The sequence below is a fragment of the Somniosus microcephalus genome, chromosome 15 (genome assembly GCF_052327205.1).
Source record: "Somniosus microcephalus isolate GS21.2 chromosome 15, FLI_Smic_1.0, whole genome shotgun sequence".
Lineage (NCBI taxonomy): Eukaryota > Metazoa > Chordata > Chondrichthyes > Squaliformes > Somniosidae > Somniosus > Somniosus microcephalus.
Genome location: NC_141001.1, coordinates 127,368,446 through 127,383,716, shown reverse-complemented (window position 1 = coordinate 127,383,716; position 15,271 = coordinate 127,368,446). Strand labels below are relative to the sequence as shown.

At 47.8% G+C, this 15,271-nt stretch overlaps 1 protein-coding gene across 1 annotated transcript in view; it reads left to right on the top strand.

Moving 5' to 3' along the window:
* The window catches only part of LOC147107230 (mannosyl-oligosaccharide glucosidase-like), a 38,855-nt gene that overhangs the window by 11,073 nt on the left and 12,511 nt on the right, over nucleotides 1-15,271 (top strand). Inside the window, exon 3 of the mRNA XM_086008446.1 lies at nucleotides 13,454-13,674. Coding sequence (XP_085864572.1) covers nucleotides 13,454-13,674 — 221 coding nt within the window. The remainder of the gene's footprint in view (nucleotides 1-13,453; nucleotides 13,675-15,271) is intronic.

Below are 15,271 nucleotides of genomic sequence, written 5' to 3'. Positions count from 1 at the left end.
TGCGGGGGAAAGGTGAACAGCCAGAAGTCGTGGTCCATGTTGGAAACAATGACGGGAAAGAAGAGGGTTGAGGTTCCAGACAGTTTCAGGAGCCAGTGAGCAAACTAAAGAGGAGGACCTCAAAGGTGGTAATCTCTGGATAACTCCCACTGCTAGTGAGTATAGGAACAGCAAGTTAAAGCAGGTTAATGCGTGACTGGAGAAATGGGGCAGGAAGGAGGGCTTCAGATTCCTGGGGTATTTGGACCAGTTCTGGGGCAGGAGGGACCTGTACAAGGTTGAGGGATTGCACCTGAACAGGGCAGGGACCCATGTCATAGAAACATAGAAGCTAGGAGCAGGAGTAGGCCATTCGGCCCCTCGAGCCTGCTCCGCCATTCAATGCGATCATGGCTGATCATCCAAATTCAGTACCCTGTTCCTGCTTTCTCCCCATATCCCTTGATCCCTTTAGCCTTAAGAAATATATCTAACTCCTTCTTGAATATATTTAATGAATTGGCCTCAACTGCCTTCTGTGGCAGAGAATTCCACAGGCTCACCACTCTCTGGGTGAAGAAATTCCTCCTCATCTCTGTCCTAAATGGCTTACCCCTTATCCTTAGACTGTGACCCCTGGTTCTGGACTCCCCGGTAATCGGGAACATCCTTCCTGCATCTAGTCTGTCTAGTCCTGTTAGAATTTTATAAGTTTCAATGAGATCCCCTCTCATTCTTCTAAACTCCAGCGAGTATAATCCCAATCGACCCAATCTCTCCTCATATGTCATTCCTGCCATCCCAGGTATCAGCCTGGTGAATCTTCGCTGCATTCCCTCCATGGCAAGAACATCCTTCCTCAGATAAGGTGACCAAAACTGCACACAATACTCAAGATGTGGTTTCACCAAGGCCCTGTACAACTGCAGCAAGACATCCTTGTTCCTGTACTCGAACCCTCTCGCTACGAAGGCCAACATACCATTTGCCGCCTTAACCGCCTGCTTTACCTGCATGCTTACCTTCAGCGACTGGTGCACAAGGACACCCAGGTCTCGTTGCACTTCCCCTTCTCCCAATCTATTGCCATTCAGATAATATTCTGCCTTCCTGTTTTTGACACCAAAGTGGATAACCTCGTATTTATCCATGTTATATTGCATCTGCCATGCTTCTGCCCAATCACCCAACCTGTCCAAATCATACTGGAGTTTCTCGGCATCCTCCTCACAGCACACACGCCCACCCAGCTTTGTGTCGCCTGCAAACTTGGAGATATTACATCTAGTTCCCTTGTCTATATCATTAATATATATTGTGAATAGCTGGGGTCCTAGGACCGATCCCTGCAGTACCCCACTAGTCACTGCCTGCCACTCGGAAAAAGACCCATTTATTCCAACTCCGCTTTCTGTCTGCCAACCAGTTCTCCATCCAAGTCAATACCTTGCCCCCAATCCCATGTGCCTTAACTTTACACACTAATCTCTTATGCGGGACCTTATCGAAAGCCTTCTGAAAGTCCAAATACACCACATCCACTGGTTCTCCCTTATCTATTTTACCAGTTACATCTCAAAAAATTCCAGTAGATTAGTCAAGCATGATTTACCTTTTGTAAATCCATGTTGACTTTGTCCGAGCCTGTCACTGTTTTCCAAGTGCTCTGCTATTACATCTTTTATAATGGACTCTAGCATTTTCCCCACTACCGATGTCAGGCTTACCGGTCTATAATTCCCCGTTTTCTCTCTACCACCTGTTTTGAATAGTGGGGTAACATTAGCTACCCTCCAATCCATGGGTACTGTTCCGGAGTCTATCGAATTTTGGAAGATGACCAGCAATGCATCTACTATTTCTAGGGCGACTTCCTTAAGTACCCTAAGATGTAGATTATCAGGCCCTGGGGATTTATCGGCCTTCAATCCCGTCAATTTCCCTAATGCCATTTCCCTACAAATACTGATTTCTTTCAGTTCCTCCCTCTCATTAGACCCTATGTTCCCCGTCATCTATGGGAGGGAGGGGTTATTTGTGTCCTCCTTTGTGAAGACAGAACCAAAGTATGTATTTAATTGGTCTGCCGTTTCTTTGTTCCCCATTATAAATTCCCCTGATTCTGACTGCAAGGGACCTACGCATGACTTCACCAATCTTTTTCTCTTCACATATCTATAAAAGCTTTTAGTCAGTTTTTATGTTCCCTGCAAGCTTTCTCTCATACTCTATTGTCCCCCTCTTAATTAATCCCTTTGTCCTCCTTTGTTGAATCCTAAACTGCTCCTAATCCTCAGGTTTACTGCTTTTTCTGGCCAATTTATATGTCCTCTCCTTGGACCTTATGCTATCCCTAATTTCCCTTGTTAGCCACAGTTGAGTCACCTTTTTTGTTTTATTTTTATGCCAAACTGGGATGAACAAATTCTGTAGTTCATCCATGCGATCTTTGAATGTTTGCCATTGGCTATCCACCGTCAACGCTTTGAGTGACATTCCCCAATCAATCCTACCCAACTCGTGCCTCATACCATCGTAGTTTCCTTTATTTAAATTCAGGACCCTAGTCTCTGAGTCAACTACTTCACTCTCCATCTCTTTGCAGGAAGATTAACCAGTGCTGTGGGGGAGGGTTTAAACTAATTTGGCTGGGGGATGGGCACCAGGATAAAGCATTAGAGGAGAAACACGGTGCACAGAGGACAGGAAGAGAGAAACAGCACTAGAATGCATGGGTGGAGGATTGGCTCTCTAACAGAAAGCAGAGAGTTGGGATAAATGGTTCGTTCTCAGATTGGCAACCAGTAACTAGTGGTGTTCCGCAGGGGTCAGTGCTGGGTCCCCAACTCTTTACAATCTACATTAACGATTTGGAGGAGGGGACCGAGTGTAACATATCAAAGTTTGCAGATGATACAAAGATGGGACGGAAAGTAGTGAGTGAGGAGGACATAAAAAACCTGCAAAGGGACATAGACAGGCTAAGTAAGTGGGCAGAGATTTGGCAGATGGAATACAATACTGGAAAGTGTGAGGTTATGCACTTTGGCAGGAAAAATCATAGAGCAAGTTATTATCTTAATGGCAAGAAACTGGAAAGTACTGTAGTACAAAGGGATCTGGGGGTCCTGGTGCACGAAACTCAAAAAGTTAGTATGCAGGTGCAGCAAGTGATCAAGAAGGCCAATGGAATGTTGGCTTTTATTGCTAGGGGGTTGGAATATAAAAGCAGGGAGGTATTGCTGCAGTTGTACAAGGTATTGGTGAGGCCACACCTGGAATACTGCATACAGTTTTGGTGTCCATACTTAAGAAAAGACATACTTGCTCTCGAGTCAGTACAAAGAAGGTTCACTCGGTTAATCCCGGGGATGAGGGGGTGGTCATATGAGGAGAGGTTGAGTAGATTGGGACTCTACTCATTGGAGTTCAGAAGAATGAGAGGCGATCTTATTGAAACATATAAGATTGTGAAGGGGCTTGATCGGGTGGATGCGGTGAGGATGTTCCCAATGATGGGTGAAACTAGAACTAGGGGGCATAATCTTAAAATAAGGGGCTGCTCATTCAAAACTGAGATGAGGAGAAACTTCTTCACTCAGAGGGTGGTAGGTTTGTGGAATTTGCTGCCCCAGAAAGCTGTGGAAGCTACATCATTAAATAAATTTAAAACAGAAATAGATAGTTTCCTAGAAGTAAAGGGAATAAAGGGTTACGGGGAGCGGGCAGGAAATTGGACATGAGTCTGGGTTCGGAATGGTCATGGCCCTGTGGGTAGTGGAGCGGGCCCAGGGGCCGTGTAGCCTTGTTCTGCTCCTACTGTGTTCTAATTCTGTTAGATTTCAGGAGATGGTTTTATTCCTGTTCCTGGCTGGGGTGGAGATCGCCTTTACAGAAGGTAAGTACTGTAGAAAATATAGGGACAGAGTGATCTCCTGGAAGAATTTCGATCGCCTAGATGGGTCGGAGAGGAATTTCCCAGATTTTTTTCTCCCAAATTGGCCATTGGGTCTTTATCTGGTTTTTCGCCTCTCCCGGGAGATCACATGGGTTCGGGTGGATGCAGAGTGATAGAAGATTTGAGGTTAGGGTCAGATCAGCCATGATCTTATTGAATGGTGGAGCAGGCTCGAGGGGCCGATTGGCCTACTCCTGCTCCTATTTCTTATGTTCTTATGTTCTAATGAAGAGTAGTTCAGAAATAGGAGGATCAGACGGGGGGAAATGCAAGGCAGACTAAGATGGGTTTGGAGTGCGTGAATGCACGGAGTATGGTAAATAAGATTGTTGAGCTGCAGGCAAAAGTTGCCACATGGGATTATGATATAGCGGCAATAACAGAGACCTGGCTCAAGCAAGGGGAGGATTGAGAACTTAATACTCATGACTGAAATGTATTCAGGAAATATACCTGGCTACAAGATACTCAGGAAAGATAGGGAAGAAAAAAAGGAGGGGAGTGGCAGTATTTATCAAGTAAAGTGTTAGAGCACGAGAAAGGACTGATGGTTAGAGTTAGGAAGAGGTGGAACTATTCCGCTGCTGGGTGTTTATGGGAAGGAGATAGAAGAGCAAAGTTGCTAGCAAATTTCAGAAAAGCATACAAACAATAGAGTAGTGATAATGGGGGCCTTCAGTTATAAGAACATAAGTATTAAGAGCAGGAGTGGAGCATAGAATCATAGAAATTTATGGCACAGAAGGAGGCCATTCGGCCCATTGGGTCTGTGCCGGCCGAAGAAGAGCTCTCCAGCCTAATCCCACTGTCCAGCTCCTGGTCCGTAGCCCTGTAGGTTACAGCTCTTCAAGCGCACATCCAAGTACTTTTTAAATGTGATGAGGGTTTCTGCCTCTACCTCCCTTTCAGGCAGGGAGTTCCAGACCCCCACCATCCTCTGGGTGAAAAAAGTTCTCCTCAACTCCCCTCTAATCCTTCTACCAATTACTTTAAATCTATGCCCCCTGGTTATTGACCCTTCTGCTAAGGGAAATAGGTCCTTCCTATCCACTCCATCTAGACCCTCATAATTTTATATGCCTCAATCAATCTCCCCTCAGCCTCCTCTGTTCCAAAGAAAACAACCCCAACCTATCAAATCTATCCTCATAGCTAAATTTCTCCAGTCCTGGCAACACCCTCGTAAATGTCCTCTGTACCCTCTCTAGTGCAATCACATCTTTCCTGTAATGTGGTGACCAGAACTGCACGCAGTACTCTAGCTGCGGCCTAACTAGTGTTTTATACAGTGGAAGCATAACCCCCCTACTCTTGTATTCCATGCCTCTGCTAATAAAGGATTGCATCCTGTATGCCTTCTTAACCACCTTATCTAGCTGTCCTGCTACCTTCAGGGATCTGTGGACCTGCACTCCAAGGTCCCTTTGTTCCTCTACACTTGTCAGTATCCTACCATTTATTGTGTATTCCCTTACCTTGTTAGCCCTCCCCAAATGCATTACCTCACACTTCTCCGGATTGAATTCCATTTGCCACACGGCCCCTTGAACCATTCAATAAGATCATGGCTGATCTTTGACCTCAACTCCACTTTCCCGCCCGATCTACATATTCCTTGATTCCCCTCAAGTCAAAATCTATCTCAGCCTTGAATATGCTCAAAGACTCAGCATTCACAGCCCTCTGGGGTAGAGAATTCCAAAGATTCACAACTCTGAGTGAAGAAATTCTTCCTCATCTCAATCTTAAATGGCCGACCCCTTATCCTGAGACTGTGACCCCTAGTTCTAGACTCTCCACCCAGGAGATACAACCTCTCAGCATCTACCTGTCAATCCCCCTCAGAATCTTACATGTTTCAATGAGATCACCTCTCGTTCTTCTAAACCAGAGAGTATCGGCCCATTCTACACAATCTCTCATCATAGGACAGCCCTCTCATCCCAGGAATCAATCTAGTGAACCTTCGTTGCACCGCCTCCAAGGCAAGTATATCCTTCCTCAGATAAGGAGACCAGAACTGTGCCCAGTACTCCAGGTGTGGTCTCACCAAGGCCCTGTACAATTGGAGCAAGACTTCCTTACTCTTATACTCCAGGCCCTTGCAATAAAGGCCAACAGGCCATTTGCCACCCTTATTGCTTGCTGTACCTGCATGCTAGCTTTCTGTGTTTCTTGCACGAGGACACCCAAATCTCTCTGAACACCAACATTTAATAGCTTCTCACCATTTAAAAAACTATTCTGTTTTTCTATTCTTCCTACCAAAGTGAATAACCTCAGATTTCCCTACATTATACTCCATCTGCCACCTTACTGCCCACTCACTCAGTCTGTCTATATCCCTTTGCAGACTCTGTGTTCTCCTCACAGCTTACTGTCCCACCTAGCTTTGTATCATCAGCAAACTTGGATACATTACACTCGGTCCCTTCATCTAGATTGATATTAGATTAATATAGATTGTAAATAGTTGATGCATTTTGAGAAAAATGAGGAGAGACAATATAAACTAAATGGTCCAATTCTAAAGGGGGTGCAGGAACAGAGACCTGGGGGTATATGTGCACAAAAAGTTGAAGGTGGCAGGACAAGTTGATGCTGTTTTTTTAAAAAAAAAAGAGTATATGGGATCTTGGACTTAATAAATAGTGGCATTGAGTACAAAAGCAAGGAAGTTCTGGTAAATCATTATAAATCACTGGCTAGAGTATTGTGTCTGATTCTGGGCACCGCACATTAAGAAGCATGTCCAGGCCTTTGAGAGGGTGCAGAGGAGATTTACTGGAATGGTTCCAGGGATGAGGGACTTCAATTACGTGGAGAGACTGGAGAAGCTGGGGTTGTTCTCCTTCGAGCAGAGAAGGTCAAGGGGAGATTTAATAGAGGTGTTCAAAATCATGAACAGTTTTGATAGACTTAATAAGGAGAGACCGTGTCCACTGGCAGGAGGGTCGGTAACCAGAGGACACAGTTTTAAGATAATTAACAAAAGAACCAGGGGAGAGAAGAGGAGAATTTTTTTTCCACAGCGAGTTGTTATGATCTAGAACGCGCTGCCTGAAAGGGCAGTGGAAACAGATTCAATAACTTTCAAAAGGGAATTGGATAAACACTTGAAGGGAAAAATTGCAGGGCTATGGGGAAAGGGCAGGGGAGTGGAACTAATTTGATCGCTCTTTCAGGCACTATGGGCTCCTGTGCTGTATGATTTTATGACGGTTGATCAGAAACCATAGTCAACCCTAACCCCAGGCCACTCCACTCAATGCATCTCCCAAACATAGTCATAACAACACAGAAGGAGGCCATTCGGCCCATCGAGTCCATGCCGGCTCTCTGTAGAGCAATCCAGTCAGTCCCATTCCCCCGCTCTATCCCCGTAGCCCTGCAAGTTTATTTCCCTCAAGTGCCTATCCAGTCTCCCCATGAAAACACTGAGTGTCTCCGCTTCCACCACTTCCATCGGCAGCGAGTTCCAGGTCCTCACCACTCGCTGTGTAAAAATGTTTTTCCTCACATCCCCCCCTGTATCTCTTGCCCAAAACCTTAAATCTGTGTCCCCTAGTCCTTGTACCATTAACTAGTGGGAACAGCCTTTCCCCGTCTAGCCTATCCAAACCCGTCATAATCTTGTACACCTCTATCAAATCACCCCTCAACCTCCTTTGCTCTAATGAAAACAAATCCAGCTTCTCCAACCTGCCCTTGTAGCTAAGATCCCCCATCCCCGGAACCATTCTGGTAAATCTCCTCTGCACTCTCTCAAGGGCCTTCACATCCTTCCTAAAGTGTGGTGACCAGAACTGTGTGGTGATTGTGGTAAACCACTGTTATCGTTCACAACCGTTCACTATTGTTACACTGTTGTTATCACTACACAAGGTTACCTCTTGTCACGCACGCTGTTATACCTAGGCATACCTCAGCTGACTCCGCCCATGGCTCCGCCTGCTTGCCCAGGTATAAAGGTGACTGATTGGCTAGTATTCTTCCTTGTTGGAACCGATCACCCACGAGGGTGGGCTCTGTTATTTAGCCAATAAAAACCTATAGTTACTATCTTAACTCGTCGCTTTTCATGGAATGAATTGATAGGTATATCAACTTTATTGGCTAAATTTTGAAATGAATGGACTGGAGCAGCCAAACGACCAGCCAAACGGCCAGCTACAACAGCCCCAGCAGCCGACTTGGCTGCGAGCCCTCCGACCGCCGTACCTGGATCTAAATCCACAGGCAGCGAATTCAGCCCTCTACTTCGATCACTGGCTGAGCTGCTTTGAATCCCACCTGGTAGCCTCCGGCGTGCCATCGGAAGCCGACAAACTAAGAGTTCTGACCGCCCAGGTGAGCCCTAAAGTATTTGCACTCATCCGGGACCTTGCTACATACGAGGAGGCCCTCGACCTGCTAAAAGAGCAGTACCGGAACCCAGTAAATTCAATGTATCCCAGACATCTCCTAAGATCCCGCTCGCAACAGCCAGGAGAGTCTGTCGATGAATTTTTACGGGCGCTACAAACACTCGGCAGGGACTGTGACCTTAAAGCTGTATCGGCTGCACAACATGCTGAAGGAAATATCCGTGATGCCTTCGTGAAAGGCCTTCGGTCCGACTACTCACGGCAAAGACTGCTCGAATCAAAGGACCTCGGCTTGAAAGCAGCTGCAGCCCTCGCTCGCTCCCTGGAAGTGGCCCATCGGGACCTCGAGGCGTACTCCGGGTACAGTGCTGCGCGACCCTGGGACTCGGGCCCGACTTCGGCTGCAATACCCCTCACACCGCCGCCCCTGGGACCTACTACGGCGTCGGTGTCCCGGAATCGATCGGGACCGCCACCCTCGGGACCTGCTGCGGCAGCGGAGCCCTGCGATCGGGCCGCCAGCTGCTATTTCTGTGGCCAGGCGAGACATCAAAGGGCGCGCTGCCCTGCAAGGAATGCGACCTGCTCCGGATGCGGCAAAAAAGGCCACTTCGCAAACGCCTGCAGGGGGAAAGCCGCAGACGCCAGCAGTGCCTCGTGAGTCGTGGGGGCGGCCATCTTTGATCAAGGCCACAGACGCCAGCAGTGCCTCATGTGAGTCGTGGGGGCGGCCATCTTCTCCACCATTTTGTCCAACTTCGACCTCGTGGGGATCCGCGTCATGGGCGCCGCCATTTTGTTTGCCGCACTCGGCCGCCATTTTGTCTCCAGACCCGACCACCGCCTCACCTGCCGACTACAGCAGCTCACTCAGCCATACACTGGCCTCCGTCACGCTTGACCAAGCTCTCCCGCATCATCTGTCCAGGTCCATGATGGACATCGAAGTAAACAGCCACGCCACGACCTGCCTGTTCGACAGCGGGAGCACGGAGAGTTTTATTCACCCAGACACGGTGCGCTGCTACTCCCTCACTGTCCGGCCAACGCGCCATCGGATCTCGATGGCGTCGAAGTCGAAGTCCCATTCAACAGACGTCAGCGGCTACTGTGTGGTGACCCTGTCGGTTAGGGGCACGGAATATAAAAACTTTAAACTTCTCGTCCTGCCCCAGCTCTGCGGATGATGCGGAGTCTACAACCAGCAGTTTTTAAACCGCCCGCCGCGTACCACCTGCGGCCTCTCCACTCTCTAAGTCCCGCCCCTCTCGTTCGCTAACCTCACCCGCGACTGTAAACCCGTCGCTACCAAGAGCAGGCGGTACAGCGCCGGGGACAGAGCTTTTATTAGCTCTGAGGTGCAGCGACTCCTGAAGGAGGGCATTATCGAGGGGAGCACCAGCCCCTGGCATGCCCAGGTCGTAGTCGTTAAGACCGGCAATAAACACCGCCTGGTCATCGACTACAGCCAAACCATAAACCGGTACACCCAGCTGGACGCATACCCCCTTCCCCGCATATCTGATATGGTCAACCAGATTGCACAGTATCGGGTATTCTCCACCATCGACCTTAAGTCGGCCTATCACCAACTCCCTATCCGCCCTGAGGACCGCCAGTATACCGCCTTCGAGGCGAATGGCCGCCTCTACCACTTCCTTAGGGTTCCCTTCAGCGTCACCAACGGGGTTTTGGTCTTCCAAAGGGAGATGGACCGGATGGTTGACCAGAACGCGCTGCAGGCCACGTTTCCTTATCTAGATAACGTTACCATCTGCGGCCACGACCAGCAGGACCATGATGTTAATCTGGAGAAATTCCTCCGTACGGCCCAACGGCTGAATCTCACTTACAATAAGGAGAAATGTATGTTTAACACCTCGCGCCTTGCCATCCTCGGCTGCGTAGTAGAGAACGGAGTCATCGGCCCCGACCCCGAAAGAATGCGCCCCCTCATGGAGCTTCCCCTTCCCCACTGTCAAAAGGCACTGAAGATAACCCTGGGGCTCTTCGCTTACTATGCCCAATGGGTGCCCAATTATGCGGACAAAGCCAGACCCCTCATGAAGTCCACCTCCTTCCCCCTGACAGCAGAAGCATGCGCAGCCTTCTCCCTCATAAAAGGAGACATTGCGAAGGCCACAATGCACGCAGTGGATGAGTCCATCCCTTTCCAAGTGGAGAGCGATGCATCCGACTTCGCCCTAGCTGCAACCCTTAACCAGGCGGGGAGACCTGTGGCCTTCTTCTCAAGGACCCTCCAGGGCCCTGAGATCCGACACTCTTCTGTCGAGAAGGAGGCCCAGGCGATTGTGGAAGCGGTACGACGCTGGAGGCATTACCTGGCAGGCAAACGATTTACCCTCCTCACCGACCAGCGTTTGGTTGCTTTTATGTTTAATAACAAGCTGAGGGGCAAAATCAAGAACGACAAGATCTTGAGGTGGAGAATTGAGCTCTCCACCTACGATTACGATATCTTGTACCGGCCTGGTAAACTCAACGAGCCCCCAGATGCTCTATCACGAGGTACATGCGCCAACGCGCAAGTTGATAGACTGCGGACCCTCCACAACGACCTCTGCCACCCCGGGGTCACTAGACTTTACCACTTCATTAAGGCCCGCAACCTGCCCTACTCCATCGAGGAGGTCAGGACCATGACCAGGAACTGCCAAGCCTGTGCCGAATGCAAACCGCATTTCTATAGGCCGGACAGAGCAAGCCTGATCAAGGCCACCCGCCCCTTCGAGCACTTGAGCATCGATTTTAAGGGGCCCCTCCCATCCTCTGACCGTAATGTGTACTTCCTCAACATTATTGACGAGTACTCCCGTTTCCCCTTTGCCATCCCCTGCCCAGACATGACCAGTACCACGGTCATCAAATGCCTGAACGACCTCTTCGCCTTGTTCGGGTTCCCGAACTATATACATAGCGACCGGGGCTCATCCTTCATGAGCGAGGAACTTCGCCAGTTCCTGCTCGCGAGAGGTATTGCTGCGAGCAGGACCACCAGCTACAACCCCGGGGGAACGGCCAGGTGGAAAGAGAGAACGCGACAGTTTGGAAGGCCGTCCTCTTAGCCCTAAAGTCTAAGGGCCTCCCAACCTCTCGCTGGCAGGAAGTCCTCCCGGCAGCGCTCCATTCCATCCGGTCACTGCTTTGTACTGCCATTAACGCCACCCCTCATGAGCAAATGTTTGTTTTCCCCAGGAAGTCGACTACGGGAACCTCGCTACCAACATGGCTGACTTCTCCGGGGCCCGTCCTGCTGCGGAAGCACGTGAGGACCCATAAAACGGACCCCCTGGTCGAGAGGGTGAACCTCCTGCACGCCAACCCCCAGTATGCCTATGTGGCATACCCAGACGGGCGGGAGGACACAGTCTCCTTGTGAGACCTCGCACCCTCGGGCACCCCTGAGATACCACTGTTATCCCCCACCACTCCCCCAAATCCAGCTCCTGTAGGCGGCATGCCGGAACCCCAGGAGCCTTCGTCGACCACGCAGACACCAGCACTAACATCGGATACTGCACCACCGCCGCTGCTGCTGCGCCGATCAGAAAGGCTTACGAGGCCTCCTGATAGACTGACATACACGAACTGGTAGTACACTTCACCCCGCCAGACTCAATTTTAAACAAGGAGTGAATGTGGTAAACCACTGTTATCGTTCACAACCGTTCACTATTGTTACACTGTTGTTATCACTACACAAGGTTACCTCTTGCCACACACGCTGTTATACCTAGGCATACCTCAGCTGACTCCGCCCATGGCGCCGCCTGCTTGCCCAGGTATAAAGGTGACTGATTGGCTAGTATTCTTCCTTGTTAGAACCGATCACCCACGAGGGTGGGCTCTGTTATTTAGCCAATAAAAACCTATAGTTACTATCTTAACTCATCGCTTTTCATGGAATGAATTGATAGGTATATCAGTGATCATTCCTCCAATTGGCACCTGCCGCTTTCTCTTTTTTTCAGCCAATTCCTTGTCTGTCAGCTTGGCTGAGTTGCCTTCACTCTTGCTTCTGAGTCAGAAGGTCGAGGCTTCAAACTCCATTCAGGATTTGAGAATGTAATCTTAGCCGACGTGGGGTAGTACTGAGGGAGAGCTGCCTTGTTCCACATGCTTCTTTCTGATGTGACACTAAATTGCGACCCTGTTCAGGTAGATGTAAACGATCTCGTGCCACTATTGGAAGAAGAGTGGGAAGTTCTCCTGGTGTCCTGCCCAAAATTCCTCCTTCGACCAACATTACAATAACGTTCAGCTCATTTTTCCAATTATGGGATCTTGCTGAGTGCAAGTTGGCTGCCGCTCTGCTTTGAAAAGTAATTTAGTGTATGCAGCACTTTGGGATAGCCTGAGGCTACGATAAAGTGTTATATGAATGTAAATTCTTTCTTGATGTACCTTCAAATTTTACCTAGGAAGCCGATTGCCGTAAGCTTGTATAACAGCCTTCCGTATGGAACATTGTTTGGAGTCTGGGTTTAGAATATCGCACAGCTTTGTGATGTCTACTTGAGTTGCCACTTTTTCACAAACCATTAATGAGGTTGGTTAAAGAGGAACTGCCACTTCTGAAACCATATTGGCTGCCACTCACTAGGTTATTTTTGTGTAGATACACCTCAAGTTTCTTCTTAAAGATTCCATTATGCTATCAGTTACTGACGTGAGATTCTCAGTTTTGGGCTTTTAGCTCATTAGTTTTGCAAGTTTAGCATCACTGATCACTGCTGGTCCCTTATGATCTGGATTGCACCTTTTTCTGCCAATATCTAAATAAATAACATAACCCAAAGATTGTAACAGCAAACCCTTACTCCATACACTGGCTATGAGCACATGTCACATGCTATAATGTGACTTCTCCCCTCATTACAGACAGCAGATTATATAAGCTCTCACAAATTGAGACATGGAACCAAAAGTGCTTTATTCAAATGGGTTATTGCTTGGAGGCTTGGTTACATTTTGGTATTTTCTGTCAGAATTTGGTCAAAGATGCTTTATTTTGAATCACTGTTTTCTGGCTAGTGTACATTGCTCAGCTTCACATGTTCAGTTTTATTGCAGCATGTTCCAGCCACTGATCAATAGTTGATCTTATTTGAATGTATTTTAAATTTAGGGTTGATGTGGCTACAGCAGTTCAAAGCGGAGGTGAATCTGCGACATACATGTGAGCAAGGTGATCGGCTGCCCAGCTATGGCTGGCTAATGCACGATGGGATAAACTTCGGAGTGCAGGAAGTAAAAGATAACGATTTCACATTAACAACCAAGTTTGTGAAACGTGTTGGTGGGCAGCATGGAGGAGATTGGACATGGAGAATTACTGCCAAACCACAGGTATGTCCACTTACAGGAAAAAAAAATGGATCTGTTTTTATTAGTCATATGATAATCAATCAGCCTTCAATTAATGCTTCACCACTGGCCAACAAGTGATGTTACACTGAGGAGAACGTTTCATTAAAGATAGAAACTCCACACACAGCTTCAAATAGAGTATTCTTCAACCTATGTTTTTTTCTTAATCCTATTATGTTTGAAATGGTCTACAGACCATGTTGGAATTTCCATTAGCTCTTTAGAAACCTATGAAAAGATTATTTAGCACCACAAGCCTGATTTCTCCCACACTTGCCTACTTCTCACCCTATCTCTACCTGGAACATCAAGAAAACCAAAGAAATCATTGTGGACTTCAGGAAGTCTAAAGGCGGAAGTCACACCCCCATCCACATCAATGGGGCTGTGGTGGAAAGGGTGGACAGCTTTAAGTTCCTCGGAGTCCACATCACGGAAGACCTCTCCTGGTCCCTCAATACCTCCTCTCTGGTGAAGAAGGCCCAGCAGCGCCTATATTTCCTAAGGAGGCTGAAGGGATGCAACCTGTCACCCCTGATCCTCTCTAACTTTTACCGCTGCACAATAGAGAGCATCCTGACAAACTGTATCACAGTATGGTATGGCAGCTGTAGCTACTATGACCGGAAAGCCCAACGCATTACCGGCACCTGGCTACCGACCATAGAGCACATATACCAGAAACGCTGTTTACGGAGGTCACGGTCCATCATCAAAGACCCGACCCACCCCAGCCACAGTCTGTTCGCCCTCCTGCCATCTGGGAGACGCTACAGATGCATTCGCACCCGTACGACCAGATTTAGGAACAGCTTCTTTCCCAGGGCTGTCATCCTACTGAACTCCACAAATAAACTCTAAAGCCTGCACATCTGCCAATGCACTTTATAATGTTAATGTATTACAAGCCAAATGTATGTTGAATGTTTAAATGTCTTAATCTAAATGTACACTCTCGGGAGCCGCAAGCCTACATTTCGTTGTACTGCACTTGTGCACTAACAATGACAATAAAAGTTGATTTGGTTTGATTTGATTTTTTTTTGGAAGTGCCTCTATTTGTCTCTGTTAAAACTGACCTCTTTGGTCAAGTTTTTGGTCACTTGTCCGAATATCTCCTTATATGGTTCAGTATAAAACGTTGTCTGATTACGTACCTGTGAATCGCTTTGAGACGTTTTACTACATTAAAGGTGCTATATAAATGCAAGTTGTTAATACCCTGTGTCCAGTGGCTTTCACTGGCAATTCATTTCATGTCACTCTGTGGGGAAAGGGCTCTGCCTGAATTACTGCTCCTTTTTTAAATTAAATCTCTTCTTTAAACCTGTGTTGGGGTGAACAATTTATATATCCAATATTATGAACCCACTTGATAATTCTGAGAGCTTTTAGGTCATCTTGAAGCAGCCTCTTTTCCAGTAAGAATAACCCAACTTCAGTAACCTCGTGTGAGATTCCCGAGGCCTTTTGTTGCCTAAACGGCACCATTTTAAGGGCAGCAGTTCCTTGCTTTGTTGAGGTGGCCACCACTACACACACTATTCCACATGGGATTATTTGCCAAATGATAAAT